Here is a 23,450-nt window from a genome sequence, read left to right as displayed (position 1 = left end):
ACATGGACTGCTTCAGTGTTGGGAGTTGTCATGAATGATGAATGTTCAGTATCAGCAATTTTAAGGACATGCCATATTTGACCAATGAGTTTTTCTATCAGGTAAGAGCAGTGTAGATATCCATGGGCTTTCAAAAGGACTTTAACATACCACCATATTAAGCTTGCTAACTGAAGTGCATGGGATAAGGAATACAAAAATAGATAAAACTGAGGCGAGAATGAAATATGCCAAATGGTACAATTTAAGGGAAGGCACAAGATGATATCTGGAGTCTATGTATACATGCCTTTGAAAATGGCAGAACTGAAAATTTAAACAAAAAAAACTTGAGGCAGAATTTGATACTGCAATTTAGCCTCCTTCTGCAAGGTAGGAATATAAAAAACACTATTATTTCAAAAGACAGTATTAAATTATGCCTAATGGTGGAATGTACTTTTGAAAAGTTGTAAAGTTACATATTAAAATTGGAAAGCAGTGCTCAGGAAGGTATAAAAGTTCTAAACCCAAACTTTGATTAATCTTAGCTTTACACAGCAAACCTCACTGCTTGCCATCAGCTCTAGGTTTCCAGTAGATAATTAGACTATTTCCAGGTTAACATTTCTTTTCCAGATATGATTGTTAGCTATTTTTATTTGCTTTTTGTATTAAAGCTTCTTCAGAACAGAGCTACATCACTTTCAGCTTCAGCACTATGTATGACTAGTAAAATTAATCCAGGAAAAATGAATTTATAAATGTCATTAACACAACTGTATTAATCAATAGCATTGCTCTGGTGCTACTTTTACTGAAATCAGATCCAAAATCATATTGGACATCACATTTAATTACCCACAAAGAAAGTCACATGTACTGGCTAATAAGGAACATATCAGTATAAGTTCCTTAATCAAATAGCAATTTTACCCCAAAGAAAATCTAATTTAACCAAATATTTAGGAAGATTGTTTATTAGCCCAAACTGCATGCAAAATTATAACCCAATTTAAACTGCCCTCTATCCCAGAGCACTCTTGGCAGTTTCATGATTATCTCCCCAGATTGAAGCAGTAATCCTTTGTTAATTTGTCCCAATTAGCTAACCATAATTCCAGATAAAAGATGCAGCATTTTAAGGGCATTGTAAGGTGACCTGAAGCATAATGTGGACATTTCTTGATTCAATAAATGTAAACAGAAAAGTCAAATCAAAATACATTTTATTTAAAAGTATAGAATAGTGATTATCAATTGTCCAGGCAGTGAACATCAAGTTCTCTCCTTCATCCATGACCCTAAGAAAAAGAAAATATTGCTATCAGGATTTGTTCATTTTAAACACTTGATCACCTTCATGCAGCTATGATTTGCCAGCTATATCTGAAATCACCTAATGCAAAGTTAAGTTATTTTAGTTCTACCTCTTGCTGGAGAATATCTAACTGCATGTTCATGGATAAACCTGCTTTAGTCAACTTTAACTGTTTTAAAGTTTCAGACAGGACAGCTAAGCACTACAAATATATTATGTCCAACTGGATGCTTTAAAACAATTTGCTTCAACTGAAAAGCTGCTGTCAAGAATACTCATTAGCTGACATTAAATAGCATAGCTTGGCAGTTTTACAAATTACTTAATTACCAACTAATATTCAGGGCACCTTAAAATTACAAACTGGTGAGGCATGCAAATAGAAGATATCATTGCTTTCAAAATGCTCAAAACTGCAGATTTGACTATGTGCCACTGGATTCCACACAAGACAAAAACAACTCAATTTAACATCTACCTATCTATGCAGGCAAATCTGCAATTTATATGAATTGTGAATGCAAAGACGAGAGAAAAACAAGACTGAATACCTACATGTTCAGAAATATCCTTGGAGGCATCCATTCATATCCTTAACTGTGGCACATTCTTTATGGGTACCCATTTTATACCTTCTGGTGACTGACCAGATGCAAAACATTCTGGTTGTCACATTTCACAGGAGCTGCAAATGAAATCAAACTCAATTTAGGAAATGTAACCCTTTAGACAACCCACCTAAATCATTTCCCAGCTGAACAAGCTATTTTAGCTTCAAGTATTTCAGATATATTCAGTAAAGTTCTGTGCTTGCAATTTATATGTCTGGAGCAATTACAGATCAACAGGAAGTTAATCTCTTCAAAGCTTCAGCTAACTTAGCATGAATGGTTGTGGTAAAACCAGGAATGGATGTCTCAGGGAAATTCAGTATATGGCCAATGATCAAAGTTGAATCCCACAGTCCAATGTGAGAATGGGCCAATGTTGCTCCAGTGAACATTAGGTTCAGCTCAAATTGTGGCGTAATACTAAACATGGCTACAAAATGGAAAATTCTTCCTGCCCGGAGGTCTGATTGAATGGGTGTGGAGTGTCACTTGGACAAGACCTGCAAAAATTTGTAGCTTTCAAATATTATCTTCATGAGGTCAAGTGGAAAATAGTAAACATGGAAATTGCATAAAATATCAACTCAAAGCAGAATTTTACTTTATCTTCCAGTAAAATGATTTATCCCAAATGCTTCAAATATGCTCTAACAGTGGTAAATAGCCACTTACTTGCATCTTTAGTGCAGACAGCTTTTCAACATGCATCAAGCTCTTTCCATGCCTAAAGAAAATACATCAAGTTAGTAAGTGCTCATAGCTCCCATACACAGCAAACGTGAACTTTTTACAACATCCCAAAATCAGGTTACATCAGAAAATCTTGCCATGCAAATCTATCCCAGGTGTAGATCTGGAACAGAAAGGCTGACTTGAACCCTCAAACAGCCTCTGTGGTGCTGCAACTATTTACATTTTAATGGGGATAGAATTGAGAAGCTAAAGGCAAGAGCTATGGGCCTGTACACAATTCACTCAAACTTAAAATGTTTGTGGTTGAACCAGAAAAGTACAGTACATTTTGACTGACTAGTCTGGCAATACTATAAAAAGGATGCAAAACAAGGATTTGTGCTTTAAGCCAAGCTTTGCCTAGGATAGGACAGCATTGTGCAAAATAGTCTCAGCATAAAGGGTTAAACAAATTTACGATTAATAATTCTAAAGCTTTGGACAGGCCAATTAAAGTTGACCAAGCTGGCACAAAATGCCCAAACAGGCACACGTGCATAAGGGAATTTACACCCAGATCTTAGAATACATGATTCTAACCCATTTTGCAACACTGAAGGAAAATACACCACATATCCCTATTATGTTCTGGCATCACTTTTCTGAACAGATGTTAAGAGGCAAAATTTGAAGCCAAATTGTGCTGCAAATGCAGTCATGTACAAGAGAATTTAGATGGAATACAGTGCAGACACTTTGCTACCAAGTTTCAAATCCCACTCAAATCCAGTGTAACATGAAATAAAATTGTTTCAGCTCCAGGGACAAGCCACTGATGGCATTTACACAAGAAAAATCATTTAGTTGCTCGCTCTACAGGTTACTAAAATTTGACATAGGCCAGTACATCCCTCAGAAGTGGAATACAAAAGTAAGTGTTACAGGTTCAAGACCTGCAGCAAGAGCTCATCTTGCAGTCAGACCTGTGGAACAAGCTGCAATTTACACAGATTTGAAAAGGAACCGTGTCAAAATCTTGGCATTGCAGCAGGACAAAGAACTTTAAAATGGTTGAGGACCTGAACAGCATCAGGTCCTGGACCATAATTTTCACATCTCTTCCATCAAAGCAGTCACCAGCAAGACTTGGTGTTCTCCTCCCTAGGCAATTTCAGGAGCATGGCGATTCACCACTGTCATGCCCAATACTTATGGTGAATCATTTGTCTTCCAAGAAGAAAACACAAGTCATCTTACTTTTTGCATTGCATTGATCAAGTTGTGCTTGCTGATTGATTCATTTATAAAGATCAATTTAGCTCAAGGAAGCCCAAAGCAATACGATTCTGCTATGGCACATTTCAATTATATTTATACATATCGCTGCCAGTCAGAAGTCCTGACTAGATAAACAAATGGGCATCAAGTCAAAGCCTGGAACAAGGACTTAATTTCTATCAAGATACTGAAGGATTCCATTGTACATTTATTTTCCATCTAGTTGCATATACACTTGAAGTAAAGTTGCACTGGAAGTGCATCATATTTTGTACTAATTATCTTGCACTATATGTAAAAGTACTGATTTCCCATGAAGATCTTTCTACATACACTTAAGCATGTGCACAAAAGTCTGGTCTTGGGGATGTCAAGTCAAATAACTCAAAGGACCAAGATTAATGATGGTTACAGTCATTACAATGCTGGTTTAGTACAAGTAAAACTAAGTAATTCCACTAATCTCCAAACTATAACAATTACAGGAGAAGAACCCAAATACAATAAATCACCATGTAATAATTATGTGCACTTGAGGGGGTAGGCGTCTGATAAAGGCCCATTCAAGAGCAGGCAGAATTAAAGTGAAAGTGGTTCTAATTCCCACAACACCCAAAATTCAAGCAAGTTCCCATTTCATTTTACAATGCAGACAATTGCCCAAACATGGAATGCCACTTAGTTTGGCAAATATAACCTATGGTGCTAAATGGCCTATAAGTACATTTATTCTCTATATACAGATAGATTGTGCTGCTTTATAAATGTTATTGGCAAAGCTTGAAAGTGCAGTGCATGTCAAAAAGCAGATTTAAAAACTAAACTACAACCTTCCTATTCACAATCTAAGTCACAAGTTTTTTTGAACTCAAAAAAGGTACAAGACAGAAGGCGCATCTACCCATTGTTGACAATTCAGATGCCACAGAAGTCTTAATTGCTGTGATGCAGCAGTATTCAAAAACTGCACATACTAGCTGTACATGTGGGCCATTACACACCACTGATACCAACCAGTAACAGCCCAACCATATAAAGTGCTGCACTGTAACTCCACTGTCAGGAAGGTGATGCCTGAACCATTTTACTCATCTTAAGAAATTCTGAAAGACATTTGTTAACAAGTTATTTGTACATACCTGTATGCAGTCTTTGTGTACCGCAGAACAAGCAGGAATACTATTCTCCAGGTCTTACTGCCCAATCCCATTTGCAGTACTACAGATCCTCAATGCAATGTATTGCAGACAAGCTGACTGTATTTATTCACTGTAGAGCGGCATTACTTGCAAGGGTGCAGCACAACTGGCAGCCAGCAGCCGCTTGCTGGCTTGTAACTCAGATGCGTTGCCATGTAACCTGAGAATCTGAAACTGTTATAACTGCCACTGAAGAATACTGGGGAAGACAAGTTATTTCAAGTTGTGCCCAGGCTTAGTGGGCATTGCAAATCAGAACCTACATGCCTAAATAGCAACATCTAAACCTTTTATATGCGTCCAGATTAGCTGATACCATAAACCAAGTTCATAGATGTGAAATATATTTAAATAAGGGGACCTTCACTTAAAGATGGTGGTGTTGCTAATTAACCTCAAAACTAATTTTTAAAAATCTAACAACACCGTGGGCAATTCAAAAAGATATATAATGGCCATTTCAAAAAACAGTTCAAAGTAGTGCCTGCGCAGCCTAAAGTACTGGTAAAATCCCCAAACAGGAACTAATAAAGTTCACAAAAACCTCTAGCTACAAATACCATCACAAAACTATGAAATCTACCAACTTTCAGATTTAAAAAATGGTGGAACCTGGTTATCACCTCTAGCTGAATATGCCAAGCCTATTGAATTATTGTGGAACCCATGTTCAAATTCAACAATTTGCCAAAGGGAATGGCAATAATAAAGTTGTAAGCTTGCAAAGGATACCCAACAGCAAACCGGAGTAGTTGCTTATTCAAATCCCCACAAACTCACTTAAGATAATTTATCAGTTGCATGTTTATATTGCCAGTAAGCAAATTTTCTACATTTGCAAGCTCAGTTGTCAAATCCTATATTCTATTTGCTAAAATGGCATTTAAACAAAAATATTGAATGTCAAGTGAAAATTAAGCCTAGCTCAAATCATTAAGGCAATCAGCACTTAACCAGGTTTAAGCCCAACATCCCAGAATTTAGAACATCTGATCTTGGATTGCAATATTTACTCTAATTTCAAACTTGATGATTGAATAAAAAACCCTGTTGCCCTCACTGGAGAATAGCATCTATGGGCAAATATACACCATGTAGAAGTGGATTTGCTTCTATGTTTGAACACGCCCCCTCCCCCACCCACCTCTGAAACCCCCACACAAATAAGTTTTAACACTTACCATTATCACAATGCTAAAGCAGCAATTAATTGTTGGCACTGCATGCTACTGCTTGGCTTCCAGTTACCCATTGAAGCTGTTCAGCTTCTCAAGGCAGAAGATACAGAAGTCGGAGTCCAGGTATGCTGATGCATATTCATTCCTACTGGGTACATCTGCATCTCCCATATGTTGCTACTGGGTTCCAATTAGAGATTTTCCCATCAGCCAGTTCCATTCAGGAATGCAAATTAGGACCAAAATTTTCAGTTCAACAACTCTAGGTCAAGTTTTCACAAGTCATCAGTTGGGGACCAAGGTGGGTCAGCAGGTTTAGAAAGCTTTGTGGATCACAAACTGTAGACCTTTCAGTGATCAACATTCACCAGATATGAAGTTCATTTAAAATGAAAAAGCAAGGCGACTGTTCAAGAGTCCTGTCACCTTAAGGTCCTGTCCCAGTTTTACATCAAACCAGCCTGGTAAAACTTGAAAGATCCTAACTAGGGAAGTTACTCAACTCCCAATTAGCTCCACAAATATTTTTGTTGGCATAAGACCAAGTACTAATTTGCAATTCAACACATGTAGCACTCCTTGGTATGTTAACAATATGCTGGGTACATGGTTTTAGCATGCCTTGATGCATTGAGACTACTCCCATCAAAACACCATCTATGAACATTGCTCACTTTGCAATTGAACTGGGATACCGCCACCCCAGGTTTCTTGCTGCGAATCTGACAAGACTCGATGTATTGGTTTACAAGCCTAGCACTAAGTTCATTTTTCTGGGATGAGCAGAAATCTGACTTTACCACCGCTAATGGCTGCCACACAACATCTGTGGCACTTCAAGCCAGATGACCATTACCATTTGGTAGCAAGCCACAAGAGGATATTCCATTTGTCACTAACCAGTGTTGAGTCGATTTTATGGTATTGCAAAGTAAAGTTTTAACAGGCTTGTACTAATGGCAACAGGAGGAAGTTTTGCATTGCTACTTTATCCACCAATACTGAATTTCAGTAAGTTTGATAATGGATTAATCAAGTGGGTTATATTGTGTTATTGCATGCATTCTGGAAAAATACTGCAATAATTTGAGTTGATGATCAATAGATCATACAAAATTCTCCAAATTCATATTCAGAATTGCATACATCACCAGTGACGCTTACGTTCAGCTCTAACCAGATGTGGCACTCTAGTGAGGATACTCAAAAATCAAAGATATAATAGCAGATAGCTGTAATACTAACTACATTCACAAAGCCCTAAAGGAAAACCTGAGTCCTCCCTTCCAAACCCAAGGGAAGTGGTAACAAAGTTATCCATTGCAAGTCTAAAGGCAAAAATGCAGTACATCCCTGCATCATGGGCCAAGTCCAGCAGATGGCTTAATGTATAAGTGCACAAAGTACTGAGTCAGGGACAAATAAATGTCACATTCAATGCCTAGGCTGTGCAAACCAACAGTCGTGTGTCTGTGTCTGTGTGTGTGTGTGTGGGCCAAAAATAAGAGATCAACATCTATGGGCTGGAAAGGGAAGACAGTCAGGAACCCCATTTGACTGTTAGTTGTGCAGGTAAAAAACCCCAAAAGCTCCACTTAAGATTTAAACTTTGCCACAACCTAGGTTCACATGCAAGTCAAGTCACTTGGAATGATGCACAGGATATTGCTGATAACCATAGATCCTCAGCACATGGTCACTTTCAGATGAGAAAAGTTTCAATAAGTTGAGAACAGAACAAGAAGTTGGAAACATTTGAAATAAGTGTGCTTTGCATTAATTAGTCAAAACACGAACATCCTTTGAAGCACTAACTGCAATAATTCCCTCTCGTCCTCCCAATACCTATTTTTGAACATGCAAACCTCAAGTTAATTGGAATCTCCAAAAGTCAATAACATTGTCAGTAGATTTCATTTCCAACCCAAGCATTGACTGGGTTTGTCTGCAGAATCAACTGCCACAAAGACTTCTAGGAAGAAAAAAACTTATACAAATACAATGTTAAAACAGTCCAGCCTGTGTCCAAAACTAGAACCACAAAAACAAGAATAATTTGGAATGCAAAACAAAGCTTCCATTTAACCAAATCCAATTGAGTGACAATTCAGATGTAAGTGAGCCCAGACATTGATATCACTAGTTAGAACAGAAAACAGGAAGATTTTTTAAAACAGCACCCCATCTTCCATTGTGCACAGGACACTGGTTGTGTACTTCAATTTAAATCAAAATTGGCAGATCTCAGGCCAAAAATTGGTACAACATAAGATTCACATAAGCACAAGGACTGCCAAGTCTTCTGTGCACCCCATTTCCATCGAATTCTTACCTTATTGCAATCAACAACTCTAAGTGATACACAAGAGTTTGCAGAAGTTAGTAAAATGCAACACTTGGTCTCACTTAAGGAAGCAGACAAGTTGCCACAACTATGCTGCGACTTTGCTCGTGGTTAAAAACAAATCATTTCAAATCATGAACACTATGAATGCGTTTTAATTTAAAAAGACGCACCAAAATACAGAATGCCACCATTTCAAAACAGGCATTTAGCCTACACAATTTAACATGCTTCTAGAACAATTCAGAACAAAAAATACATGGAGCATACTTTCTAGATTTAATGGCACTTCAGCGTACAGTCGAAGTACTGGGAAAAGATGCCTATTTGCACTCTCACTGTTGCTTGACATAATTCAACATTCACAATGTGCCAGCGTGACGTGTTACAGTTTACAAAGTTGTCAATACACAAATCTAAATAGGCATAAAATGCAACTTTGCCACCAACTAAAAAACGCAAGAATGAAGAGTTCATGTCTAAATGAAAGACTATATCTGGAATGCACTCAAGGGTTGTGAATTCTAAAATCTAGGCTTCTTGCCGCCTGCTTCATATTCTTCTCTGCCTCTACTAAAACTAGGCCCAGTAGGCCCCATAGGACGGGGGGGTTGAGCATTCATTGGACCTGGGGCTCCCTGTCCAAAGCGGTCATTACGCTATTGGAAGAGAATTTAAAGTTCATCATACATGGTAGCATTCAATGTCCATATAAGTTGCACGAGAGAAAGTGCGTATAATGTGTAACATTTAGGTCAGGGAAGGAAGACATCCGCAGTCAATGTTCGTCGATTACAACCAGGAATAGGGCGATCCACAGGTACCAGGTACATAAAAAGAAAAAAGAGGGCAAGTTGTTCATTAGTTTACTGATCGGTACATGGAGGAATCCAAGGTGGGTATAATCCTCCCATGACTTGTGATAACTTAAGAGCAGTGGCTATTCTGCTTGTAGTGCAAGCAAACCACTATTACCAGCACAGGAATGCATTCAAATGTCTGACATGGACCTATAAGCACCTTTATGTTACCATTGCAATCGCCACATCATGTAGTTTGTCAGAGATGCAGAGCTTTAACACTACCAAGTTAAAATAGCCTCTGCCCTTAATGGAAGTCACAAGTAACCGACTTATTCCCACCCACCATTTTCCCCATTTAATGCAATCTGACTAACGAGCCAGTATTGTAGTACATGTTCTGTGAAGTTTTCAGAGAAAGCGTAATCATCACTTGCTGAATCAATAGTTTTGTCAGAACAAAACTATGCAACTTCCACTACTGTTGGCCTGAGAATAAGTTTTCTGCCTCTTTTATTGAAAGGTCAATCTTTAGAAGTGATTTATCTTTACAGTATGCTGGCTTCAAATATCATAGGAAACAACTACTGAAAATTCCTATTCTAATAGGCAACTAAAATTTACAATTATGATACAGCACAAGTACTACAACACTGGATCAGCATTACCATTCAAGTTTAACTGGGTAAAATGTATATTTGTTCAAAACATTACACCCATTAAGTGCATGAAAATTTACAGGACATTTTCCTCAATTTTCAGTTTAAAATACCTAAATCATATTACCACTTGCACAGTACACCTCAAAAAACTGAGGGTGGACAAGTGGGTTTGCCATGACCAATGGCACACAGCTGTGCTAAGGAAGGGCATTCAAACCCTCCCTCAATTCACTCTAAGGAGCAACTTTCATCGTGGCTCATTTGTCAGCCCAAATAAGGCTGACAAAAATGGTCACAAGACCAGAGAATTTTGAAGTCTCAAAAGTATTAATGTTGCAGCACTGGTTAACTAGTCGAATACTGATTATCCCTTTTAGAATTTCAGGATCTGAGCTTTTCAGAAAATAAAATCTTTTGCTATCAATCGCTAAGGATAACCAAAGCAATTGGTTTTCACCTCCCTCCTCTCTTGCCACCTAGGTCATCCAGATAATAGTAACATTTAAAATTGACCACTTCTTTGCACTGTAAAGGACCCAACAACATGTTGATATGGGGGAATGATTAGACGGCTAGGTGAACAGCTCGACTAGCACAGGTTCAATGGGACAACCGGCTCTCCCATGCTGTAATAAAACTATGCAGCTGCCCATCTCAAATGGAAGGATATCTGCAATTTAGAATAGAGTTACTGCAATTACAATGCTACCTCACTTATTTTGATTAAAATACTGCTCATTGTAAACACATGAACACTGGTCCAGATTTGTTTTTACTAGCAGTTGCAAATGCCAGCCTTGGTTCAGGAAACTGGAAATTTACTTCAATTTCCTGTAGAACAGAAATGTGAATGTTTGACTAGCATAGAACAATCAAACCTATTTGTAGCATCTCAAATATTTTACTACATACAATCCCTGAAGAACCCTATCACCTACAAAAGTAATTACATATTGAGTCTGGTCTAAATGCACGTGATCCAGTAATTACCAACCCCAGAACAGTTTGGGAAGACTAACCCGTTTCCCCCCCACTATAAACCAGATCTGTCTCAGTATGCCTGCCCCAAGCACACAAACTGTTACCTGCACAAATTGTAAGTGTGTCATTTTGGATGGCAAACCAGGTTAGATAAGCAAATAGTTATTTCAATAGTTAGACAACATGCAATTTTGCAAATTGTTGCAGTTTATGCACGTTCTTGATCACTTCACTGAAGCACAAACTTGTGATGACTAAAATGTTGACACAACTAGACTTCAGGAGTTATACAACAGACCGACCATAAGTGATCAGATGTTAAGACGTCTGATTAGTCTCAATATCTGCAATGGACAGATTAACATGTCACAACGAAGTGCACGTTTCTCTGAAATTCTTAAAACTGAATCCTTCTGCAAAGTCCACACTGAATTGCTTTTGCTTTGTATTGCAGCCTTTTTCAAGCTACTTCTAGTACTTGTTCCAATAATGATACTTCAGCTAAACAAAGTTTTCCCACCCAATGGTCCTTTAGCTCAAGCTTTTACAAGTCACTATACACTAATACAGCTGTCTTCCCAACCCCCCCTTCATATCAGTCACCCGCATTCATTTCACTTTACAACCAAACCACACATCCAAGCATTCACTCTGAACTACAGTACACTTTACCCCTGCTATGTCGGTGGTGTTTCCAGTGCTGCCCATCATCTGTCCAGTCATTGCACTTGGTCCTCCAGGGCTACTCATTGCACTGTGACCTTCATAACCCATCGTTGCCATTGGCGGGAAGCTTTGGTTTGTAGCAGCATACTGTTCTGAAATTCAGAATATGCATTAAAGCTATATTTGTGTTTAAAGCAAGACAGCAAAGGAAATGTTGCGTAGGCAAGACGATTCTGTATTTTAGAAGTAGAGGGCTTTCTGGACAGCATCAAAATAAGCATTGGAATAGGTTGCCATGTCTGCAATGGAAAATTGCTCATTAACACATTTTTTGCCATTTGCCACATAACATATTACAACATAGGGTAGGAAATGAATACTGTAATGTAGAATAATTAAAACTGCAAACAATGATGGGGCATCAAGGAGCAAATTTCTACAGTACATCATTCCTTGTTTTGGTTCTTGTTGCTTCCAACCAGTGGAAGGAAAAAGGTTTCTTTATACCTTCGAGTAACAGATGTGCCCTTGTGTTTACATAAACGTAGGTAATCAGAGCTTTTCACACGCATCACCTCACTCGCTTACAATTCAGATTTCAGAAAGCAGGTTAACAGACCTTAATGAGCTTGGCCAAAAGTTCTATTAAAAATTATATAATAAGTTCAAAAATGTTAGGTGGGCTGGCCATGCTAAATTGTCCTTTGATGTCAGAAGGATTGGTAGGGTGGATATGTGGAATTACAGGGATGGGTGAAACTGTTGTCAGTGCAGACTTGACAGGCTAAGTGGCCTTCTTCTACACTGTGGGGATTCTAGTCTACAAAGCTGCATGTGAAGAAATGCACGACATACAACTTTATATTGGAGGGACGTGCAAGCTAACACGAACGTTCCTCTATAAACATCATGAGCAGCACAACACAACATACAGGCCAAACCAATGAGGGCATCTGATTAAAGTAGAAACCATTTAAAATGACACTTGCTAGATGCTATTGACAAAATTAGTATTGCACCATTACAAATTCAGTTTCACCATTTCAGCCTCAAATCCAAGAGCAAAATTTGCATCTTACCTGCCATTCCGCCAGCCATACGCATTTCACGTTCTCTCTGAAGAGAAATAAAAGTCAATTAATACTAGACCAAACATTCAACTTAAAAGCCTGAATTATTAGTTCAGGCAACTAGTTCACTAGACAGTAACCAATTCTGAATCGGATATTGTGGCACAGCTCTGAAAGGGCTGTCCCAAGAGCTGATGTCAACTGTAAATTTCATGGTCAGGTAATGTGATCTTTCTTCCCAGCACCATGGAACTAGTTTCATGGCTTCTAATCATCACCCACAAACTAAAAAATGAAAGACACCCAGAACCAAAAGTCTGCAAGTTATTTCAGGTACATGTTAATTTGAGTCAATTTTGAACTACTGAATAGATCAATTCCCACAACAATTACTGATGTACACCTGTAGTGTATTTGCAAGTTGTTTCAAATACTGTTGCAAAGGAAAAGTCAGCTTACTCAGTGCCATGGTGCTAATCACTCAAATCAGTTCCACTTGACTGGACATGTCATTCCTATGCCTGATACCAGACTCCCAAAGCAAATGTTCGGAGCTCAGTCACAAGTGTACGCAGAGGTGCCAAGGAGAGCACAAACTTCCAAATAACCCACCAATTTAACTCCTCAAACACTACCTTTCCCAATTGTGGCAGCGTCTGAAATCACATTTGGTACCAGATTGGAAGTCATCCCCAACACCAGGAACTGTGGATGATGATTCTCCCAATGGAATGAGACTGCAGTAGTCTATTGCTTATTATTTCAAGAGCCTGATAGCTCAGTGTGGGCAATCACAAATGACTGTTCATTGAATTAAACTCACAGGATCCATGTATCCCATTCGGAAGTTCTCTTCTCTCTGGCGCCTCATCATCTCTTCCTTTTCCCGTTGTCTCATCAGCATTTCCTCCTCCCTTCTACGGCGCTCTTCTTCTTGCCTGGTGGGTTTAGTTGAAAACATTTAGAAAACTTTAAACCTCACTGATAAGACAATAATCCAAGCCAAATTGCTAGCAGCAAAATACCAATATTTCAGGACCAGTCCATCTCAAATGTCAAAAAAAAACTCAGCTTTGAAAAGCACCACAATTCCATAAGAAACCACAGGCATTCAAAATATTCTCACCTCAACTCTAATTGCTTACGCTTCTGAACCTCTTGACTGTGAAGCTCCTCCATGCGACGAAGCTCTTCTTGGCGGCGCATAAGATCTGTATGAAAGTCCACAAGTTTCTTAAAACTGAATTAAAAATCCATTAACCAGTACAGGTGCAGCACTGAGCAGCAAGTTATACCGCAAATTAACACACTACACATCTGATACACCAATCCATTCCCCTCAACACTTGGCAGGCAATGGAGGATCAGCAAGTTAAAAACTGTTAAGTCAATCATGAATTACGATAACATACTCAATAAAACGTATAAAACTTGTAATTCCAAGCCAATACCCTACCATACTTCCAAGAGGGTGGCAATCTAATTTAACTGACTAATACATGTTTCAAAATGCCAGGTTTTACATTTAAGTCATTTAACTAGTATTATTCAATGATTTTCTCACACCAACGTACCCTGCCTCAGCAGCATGGCCTGGTGTTCATGGTATGCATCTTCCATTTCATTTTCCAGCTTATCTCTGGCCTCTCTCATGTTCTTTTCCACTTGATCTCTTTGTTGTTTTTCCATTTCATCAAGAGACTTCCATCGTTGGGAATACTCAAATTCAAATGATCCGTGCTGAGCAAAACGAGGAGGATGTTCTCTTTCCCTGCAAATTTAATTATGATCAACTAAATGGCTGAGACACATACAAAATTCATATTATCTATATCCAATTTATTTATAATTCATACTATTTAAAGTGATTCTGAAACTTCATTCCACAATTGAATTAATGCAAATTGATACAAGTAAGCTGTGGAATGACTAAATTATGTTGTGATTCAGCTTTACACAAGTTCCAAAGTCAGTAAGATCAATCCCCTGCTGTAATCCCATAGAAGTAAAATTAAAAACTCACTTTTGATACATTGGATTCCTCTGGGCAAGTTTCTCTGGAAGACCATCCTCATCATCATATTGCTCCATTGGTTCCACAATTACAGGTCGGGGGGACCTAAAAGACAAGCCAACTTTAAAGTGAGTAAAATGTACAATATAAATTTTGCCATTTCTTGCAATATGTAGCTGCAGGAGACTGCTAGGAACTGGAACAAAATGCAGTCAAACAATTCTAATGTAACAATCAATTTCCAAAAATATTAATATCTATAATGTATATAAAATTTGACTAATCAATATTTGTTGTGCAGACAGCCTTACTAGAAGTTTAAGTTGCAGTTGTCAATCGTGCAAAAATTATACTTAATCTGACAAAAAAACTATTACTTCTAACTGAATTAAATGTGACAAGTATTTTTCAGTGTCTTACGCAGTTAAGAGGAACACTCCTTCATTGCATCGCTCAAGAGCTTTTCTTGCAGCCGGCTTTGTTGCAAATTCAACTATGCCTTTGCCCGTCGATCGGCCACGATCATCTACTATCACAATTGCCCTCTCCACCTGACCAAACTGAGAGAAAGCTTCTTCAAGCAGTTCATTGGAGACGTAAGGAGAGAGATTGCGGACAGTCAGAGCTGCAGAGTGAGTAGCAAAACGGATGCGAAGAGGTCGACCCCTCATGGGCGTATCATCAAGTTCAGCTTTGGCTATTTCAGCCAAAGTTCTGCTTTCCTTTGAGAAAAAGACAAAAGGCTCATGAGAATAGCACATTCCATCCATTCGTTTTTTGGCAAATCCAATTTTGTTCAACTAAAAAGCTAACTCAACATATTTTAGTGCATTTAAATATAAACAGAAAAATGCCCTGTGTCACATTTGAAGAATTTAAAAAATACAACCTTGCCACCAAGAAATGAGAATTACAAAAGTACGCAGAACCATGAGTGATAGCAGGAAATCAGATGCTCCCAATAAAAGCAGTTAAACACTTGAAATTGAAGGGGCAGAAACCTCAACTGCTTTAAAAAGGCGTCTGAACATGCACTTAAGCCCCATAACCACTAGGGCTACAGACCAGGTGTGCTGGATGGTGCATTTTTAAGCTGCACATACACAATGGGGAGTAGCCTTCATTATTGTTAAGTTCTCTACATTTCTAAACAGCTGAAAAGGAGGAATGCGCAAAGATGTGGGGAATGATGGCAGGACAGCAGATGAATTGTTCCTTGGAGAGTGAACAGACAATGGGCTGAACAGCCTCCTGTGCTATAACATTCTGCACCAAAGTGTGCTCTTTACTTGCTTCCCACACAAACTCATGCCGAGTATATGAGGGGGCACCTTATCCCCAACCCTTTGTTCTTACCTGCTGTCAGGCTTTTGAATGGACCTACTGTATATTAATGGCATCTTTCTGTTCATGCTAAGCAACTGCAGCACCATATCATGCATCGCCTCGCCTATGTGCTGTATGTTTTAAGACTTTTCACTGCACCCCAGTACATGTCAACAGCAGATCAAATCACTGGGAGATAGAGAGCTACAGCACAGCAGCCTTTAGCTAATGGAAAATGTGGTGCAGTGGAGGCGGAGGAAGGCAGGGGAAAGCCAGCCAAGCTGGCACAGTGCAGAGCAAAAACAAAAAAATGCTTGAAAATCTCAACAGGTCTGACTGCAACCGTGAAGAAAATACAGCCAACATTTCAAGTCAGCATGACCCTTCAGCATAGCTAAAGAAAATATAGACAAAGAAAACAGGACAAGATTGCTACTGGAAGGGCCCTGGGCAGAGTGGTTAGCTCTGCTGCATCACAGCACCAGAGTTCAATTTCAGCCTCAGGTCACTGTGTGGACTACATCCTCCACGTGGTTGTGTGGGGTTTTCCCCCACACCGCAAAGACGTGGAGGTTAGGTGCATTGGTCATGCTAAAATCTCCCTTAGTATACCCTAACAGGCACGGCCAGAGTGTGGCGACTAGGGGAACTTCACAACAATTTCACTTGTGTTAATACAAGCCCACTTCTTCACTCAAAGGGTGGTGAATCTCTGGAATTCTCTGCCCGTTGAGGTGGTGGAGGCTACCTCGCTAAATATTTTTAAGACGCAGATTGATGGGTTTTTGATAAAAGAGAGGGGATTAAGGGTTATGGGGAGAGGGCGGGAATGTGGAACTGAGCCACGACAGATCAGCCATGATCTTACTGAATGGCGGGGCAGGCTCAAAGGGCTAGTTGGCCTACTCCTGCTCCTATTTCTTATGTTCTTGTGACAAAAAAAGCAAAGCTTAGCCCCAACAAAAAGAGCACCCCGACTTGAAATGTTCTTTCACAGATGTTGTCAGACTTGCTGAGGTTTTCTAGAATTTCCTGTCTTCATCCCAAACCCACCAAATGGCACGTGGAGTTTATTTATAAGAAATCACAAGGCTTACATTAACACTGCAACAAGGTTACTGCAAAATTCCGCTCGTCGACATGGTCCAGCACTCGTTCGGATCAATACATTTAACTAGATCGAGGGGAGAGACCAGAGCACCCAGAGGAAACCCACATAGACACAGGGAGAACGTGCAGATTCCAGTCACCCAAGCTGGGAATCAAACCTCCCAGTCCCTAGCACCAAGAGACAGCAGTGATAACCACTGTGTCCAGCTTTCATTATGTCAGATTGCAGCACAGGCAGCAATTTGCCTGAAAAGGTGGCTTAGTGCAAGGGGAGGGGGGTGCGGAATAGTGGCGCTCTGAGAGCTTCAGAAAGCTAATGGTTACTGTTACCAAATAAACCTGTTGGGACTCTAACTCGTTGTTGAAAGACTTCTTACTGTGCTTACCCCAGTCCAACGCCCGCATCGTCACATCAGCACGGGTCCGCCCAGCGGGAGCCCGCGCTGATAGGGCGGTGACGCACTCATCGTGGGGGCGCACAGGGAGTGGTGATCCGCGCGCGCACAAGGACTGGTGAGGGGGAGGGGAGCGCGCGCACAGACGCTGCCAGCTCCGGCCGCTAGGGGCAGCCGCTCGCTCGCTCACTCACCAGGCGGATAAAGCCGAAGCCTTTGCCTTTGTTGATGAAGACCTCGCCGGGCTCGCCATATTTGCCGAACAGGCGCTTGAAGTCCTCCTCGGTGATGTCGGCTGGCAGGTTACCGACGAAGAGGCGGCAGCGCTGGGTGTAGGTCTTCTCGCCCGGCTTCCTGAGCAGCGAGAGCTGGGCCCGCAGCACAGCCTGCTCGCTCTCCCCCTTGAGATCACGCTGGCCTTGCTGCGACTGCCCTTGGCCCTGTTGCTGGCCCTGGCCCCCGCGGCCCTCGGAACCGCCGCCGGAGCCCTGCGGCGTCTTGCCCTCGCCGCCGCCCCGGCCCGTCTGTGAGGCCGCGGCCGCCGCCTCGCCGTTCTTCTTGTCGGGTTCGCCCGACTTGCCGCCCAGCGATTTCTGAGGTGGGATCTGCTGCGCTGCGGGACCCTGGTTGGGGCCTGAGCCCGCCGGCGGCTGCTGCTTGATTGCATCGGCATCGTTACCCGCTCCGTTGGGACGGTTGGGAGCGTTGTTGCGGTTACCGCCGCCGCCTCCTCCCCGGAACGGAGGGCTCATGCCGCCCCTCCTCTGAAACCCAGTACGGTTCCTGAAACGTTCCCGAGACATCTTGCTTGTGTGTGGAATTTGTTTCAATTTCTTTTCCTCCCCTCCGGGCTCAATTTCCCCTTCTTTTTGTCCCGGTTAAACCGACTGCAAAAGGTCAGCGTGAAGAAGTACACAAAATGGCGCCGGGTGGCAGCTAGGGCGGGCGCCGCTTCTTTATATACCTCGGCCGGGTCCCGCCTCCACATCCAGCGGATTGGCCCGTCCTGAGCCTCACGTGACCATCTTTCGAACACGGTTGGCCACATGCCCTGTCAATCAGCCACATTGCGCCTTCAGTGGCTGGGAGTCAACCAATAAGATAGCAGCAGCTTTCAGACAAAGGATTGCTTCTTGTGGAGGAGGGGGAGGGGTTGAGGCTCTTGCAGTTTCCCTGCTGTCTGAGAAATGGAGGTTCATACTTTTTCCAATTACAATATACATGTCTCTTTTATCTGAGAAATGGAGGTACATGGGCATTTCCAATCAAAATATCAGGGTCTCTGCTATCTGAGAAATAAAGATTCTTCTTTCTAATTAATACCATACTTCTTTCCAATTAATACCATGTTATCTATTTCCTTAATTCTCCCATTATACCACCCAGTTAGGTTTTGAAGGCTCTTTTGTTTCTTCCTGCCTGGCAAATTATTAATCACTTTACTGTTTAAATTAATCAACATCCATAGAATCCCCACAGTGCTGCATGAGAATGTTCAGCCCATTGAGTCTACCCCCACTCTCGGGGTGACATGGTGCCACAGTGTTGCCTCACAGCACCAGGGACCTGGGTTCAATTCTGTGGCTGCGTGGAGCTTGCATGTTGTTCGTGTGGGTCTCCTCCAGGTGCTCTGGTTTTCTCCCACAGTCCAAAGATGCGCAGGTTAGATTGGCCATCCCCTACTGCCCTGGTGTCAGGGTAAGTATGTAGGGTTATGAGGATAAGGCCTAGGTCCAATTGTTATCAGTGCAGGTTTGATAGGCTGAATGGCCTATTTCTGCACTGTGGGTATTCCATGATTCTCCGAAAGGGCATCTTACCTAGGCTCACCTAGGAGTCATGTATGCAGAAAAATAGTTGTAATGAAAGCAAAATACTGCAGGTGCTGGAAATCTGAAATAAAACAATGCTGGAAAAAAATCTGGTCTGGCAACATCTGTGGAGAGAGAAATAGAGTTACCATTTTGAGTCTAATACTTCTTTAGAAGATAAGTTGCAGTTGGTGATACAAAACTTGGATATTGCAGAAAAAGGATACATATTTTGGTCGAAATTTTTCATCTTGCACCCATCAGAATGATTCACAAGAATACCAAATGGAACAATAGCAATTCTGTCAATAAGAGTTCACTTGCCTACTAGTCAGAATTTTCATGTAGTATAAATTATTCTTCCCTTTACATTTAGTATTCCTGTAAACTGTTCTAATGGGTACAAGTCAAAAAGTTTTGACAAAACAAGTCCCTTTTTTCAGCAATACGGTAGTTGTACCTATTGGAGGTTAATCATCTCAGCCCAAGGACGCAACTGCAGGAGTTCCTTTGAGTCGTGTCCTCAGCCCAACCACCTTTAGTTTCTTCATCAATGACTATCCCTCCTTCAGAAGGTCAGAAATGGGCATTTTGCAGATGACTGCACAATGTTCAGTATCATTCCTAAGTCCTCAGTTACTGAGGCCAAATGTCCAAATACAGAAAGACCTGAACAATATTCATACTTGCGCTAATATGTGGCAAATAACATTCAAGCCACAAAAGTTCCAGACTATACCTATCTCCTATATTAATCTAAGCATCTCCCTTGACATTAAGTAACATTATTGTAACTGAATTCCCTACTATCAACATCCTGGGGTCACCAATGAACAGAAGCTGAATTGGGCCAGCCACATAAATGCTGTCAGCTACAAGAGCATGTTCCTGTGGCGAGTAACTTGTCTCATGACTCCCCAAAATCTGTCCACAACCTACAGGAATACTCTCCACTTACCTGGATGATCGCAGGTCCAATAATACTCAAGAAGCTCAGCACCATCTACGACAAAGCAACATGCTAGATTTGCATCTCCTTTAACGTTCTCTCCCTTCACCATTGATGTACAGTGGCAGCATTGCTAACATCTACTAATGCACAACAGGAACTCCCCAAGCTTCCTTCAACAATATCTACCAAGCTTGTGACATCTATCACCCAGAAGGACAAGGCAGCAGATATTTGGGAACACCACCATCTTCAAGATTTTCTCCAGGTCACACACTATCCTTGACTTGAAATTATATCATCATTTCTTCACTGTTGCTGAGTCAAAATTCTGGAACACTAACAGCACTGTAGGTGTTCCTACTACACATGGACTGCAGTGATTTAAGAAGGTGGCTTGCCATCACCTTCTCGAGAGCAATCAGGAATGGGCAATGGATGCTGGTCCAGCCAGCGATGCCTGCATCCTAGGACTGAATAAATAAAAAATCTGCTGCCAAACTGTTTCCTAATTTTAAACACTTATATTAAATTTCCCATTAACTTTCTCAACTTCTCCATTCTCTCCACATATCTGATGTCCTAATACAATTCTAGTAAACCTCAGCATGCTCTTCAAAGTTTTGCCAATCTTCTGAAAGTGTGGTGCCCTGATTTACACACAATACTGCAGGAGAGACCTAATTAGTGATTTATAAAAATTGCACATAGCTTCCTCCCTTTTGTACTCCCTGAGCAGGAATTTCCAGCTGCGCTCACCCCAAGACTGAAAAGTCTTGCTGGAGGTCAACGAACCTTTGCATGATCTGCACCTCCCCCCCAGGCTATGATTCCCATGGTGGGTGATGTGGGAAAATTATGCCTCTGCCCCCTAAATCTAGAAGGCCAAGATTTGGTTTTTCATCAACATTATTAACTTGTACTGCCACCTTTAAAGTTTTGTGTATATGAATTCCCAGGTCTCTCTGTCCTTTTCAAATTTTCTTCATTCTTCCTTCTAAACTTCTTCACTGACTTAGAATAAAGGACTGAGTGAAATATATCCAAATTTGCAAATGATAATGAGCTATGCAGGAAAGTAAGCTGTGAGGAGGATGCAAAGAGGCTAGAAAGGAATAGGGCAGTTTGAATGAATGGGCAAGAATGTGACAGATGGAATTTAATGTGTAAGGAATCCACTTAGGCAGAAAAGCAGAATAATTTTAAGAGATGGGAAACTGGGAATTGTTAGTATTCAGAGGGAGTATAATGAAGGTTTACTAAATTGATTCTTGGGATGACTGAATTGTTCCATGACGAGTAATTGAGTACATTAGGCCTATCTTCCATACAATTTAGAAAAATGAGAGATTACCTTCCTGAAGCAAATAGCATTCATATTGGGCTTGACAGGGTAGATGCTAGGCCTAGCAGCCTAGAGCTAAGCAGTCTCAGAATGAGGGGTCTGCCATTTAGAACTGAGATGAGGAGAAATTTCCTCACACAAATGGTTGTGAATCTTTGAAATTCTTTACTGCAGAGGACTTCGGATGCTCCATTGGTGAGTATATTCAGGTTAGAGATTGATATATTTTTGGATACTAAGTTATTCAAGGTATTAAGGATTGGGGCAGTAAAGTGGAGTTGAGGTAGAAGATCAGTATAATCTTACTGAATGGTAGAGCAATCTTGAAAGGCCAAATGGCCTCCTCCTGCTCCTATTTCTTGTGTCCACACTTCTCTGTCTTAATTTTATATATGATGTGGAGATGTTGGTGTTGGACTGGGGTAAACACTCACTCACTCACCTGATGAAGGAACGGCGCTCCAAAAGCTAGTGGCTTGTGCTACCAAATAAACCTGTTGGACTTTAACCTGGTATTGTGAGACTTCTTAGTTAATTTTATCTGTCATGGTCCTGCCCAATTCATCAGTCTCTATGTCCTTCTAAATTCTAATACTATTTGGCCTTATTTATGGAAGGTAAATCACATTCAGCATTTTTCCCTTGGGGAGCCTTAGTGTAATATGTCTTTAAAATGTAACAGTGAAGTTAATGTCGTTCTCAATGGGTTAAATTCACAGGATGTGGGGCTGGCACATGTTGATTAGAATATTAAATATATTAATATAATGTATAGCATGTATTCTAATATATATGTATCAGAATATATACTCAGAAAGAGTTTAGAATTGGGCAAAGGGTGACAGACGGAGCAACAGCTTGCACTGAATGATCAACATGAGGCCCTGGCCATTTTAACACTTTCCATCCAGAGATAGCTTATCAAGTGAGTGAGTGGGCAGCACTGGTGAATCACAGCTCCAGAAACCTTTTATTTGATTCCCAGCTTGGATTACTGTCTGTGTGGAGTTTGCACATTCCTTACATGTCTGTGCAGGTTTTCTCTGGATGCTCTGGTTTTCTTCCACACTCCAAAGATGTGCAGATTAAGTTGATTAGTCATGCTAAATTGCCCTTTAGTGTTTCAGGATATGTATGTTAGAGGGATTAATAGGGTGGATATGTGGAGTTTCAGGGATAGGGCCTGGCTGAGATTGTTTTCAGTGCAAACTTGGGAGCCGAATGGGCCCCTTCTGCACTGTAGGGGTTTGTATTGAGGTAGTCAATGTGGTGTTATTGAATCCTGAAATTTGCACTTTAACATGGCTGTCTGCAGTTTGGGTCAAGGGTTTCCAGTTGGGCGCAAAATGCACATATTAAAAGGGCACAAATGTGGCACAAAAAGATTGAGTGTTATACAGCTAATATTGTAATTTCCCCTGAAAGCCGCAGGTTTAGCGGGTTAAAATTAAGCCTCAGCTGCCTGACTGGTGCTCTGGCTTTTGGAGGTTAGTGATCCTTCATAATTTTGGTTGAGATGGTTTAGTTCAGCATGGGGGCTGCCAGGGTCATCTGGTGAGATTTCACCTCCTCGGGCAGAATTGACAAAATGCTGAGGAAAAACACATGTCCAGGGTCAGTCATGTCTAACAAAAGTAAGAGAAGGCAGGTCTTGACCTTAGCTAGGTATTAAGATATAATAGCTGGAATTTTACCAGCCCGCCCACCATGAGAATCAGAGTGGGTGAGGAATGGAGCTT

The 23,450-nt window shown here is 40.8% G+C and overlaps 1 protein-coding gene across 3 annotated transcripts; it reads right to left on the bottom strand.

Annotated features, from left to right (window-relative positions):
- Positions 1–1,191: 1,191 nt before the first annotated feature.
- On the bottom strand, positions 1,192–18,557 carry LOC145358023 (splicing factor, proline- and glutamine-rich-like). Of its 3 annotated transcripts, XM_080211724.1 has the most exons (12): positions 17,801–18,557; positions 15,196–15,497; positions 14,785–14,880; positions 14,336–14,532; positions 13,888–13,972; positions 13,585–13,699; positions 12,771–12,807; positions 11,698–11,843; positions 5,001–9,241; positions 2,584–2,635; positions 1,856–1,985; positions 1,192–1,283 (listed from the first exon to the last, which is right to left on the bottom strand). In XM_080211724.1, exons 1-9 carry the CDS (start codon positions 18,407–18,409, stop codon positions 9,107–9,109), a joined length of 1,722 nt encoding a protein of 573 aa, XP_080067850.1. In that variant the 5' UTR covers positions 18,410–18,557; the 3' UTR covers positions 1,192–1,283; positions 1,856–1,985; positions 2,584–2,635; positions 5,001–9,106. The 3 variants fall into 3 exon arrangements, with proteins under 3 accessions (XP_080067850.1, XP_080067849.1, XP_080067851.1); XM_080211723.1 differs by having other exon boundaries at positions 2,584–9,241; XM_080211725.1 differs by lacking the exon at positions 5,001–9,241.
- Between the last annotated feature and the right edge of the window lie 4,893 nt (positions 18,558–23,450).

This window comes from Carcharhinus amblyrhynchos, chromosome 24 (assembly GCF_965287045.1).
Source record: "Carcharhinus amblyrhynchos chromosome 24, sCarAmb.v2.hapA, whole genome shotgun sequence".
NCBI lineage: Eukaryota > Metazoa > Chordata > Chondrichthyes > Carcharhiniformes > Carcharhinidae > Carcharhinus > Carcharhinus amblyrhynchos.
The sequence above is the reverse complement of the archived record's forward strand: the minus strand, read 5'-3'. Positions and strand labels throughout refer to the sequence as shown.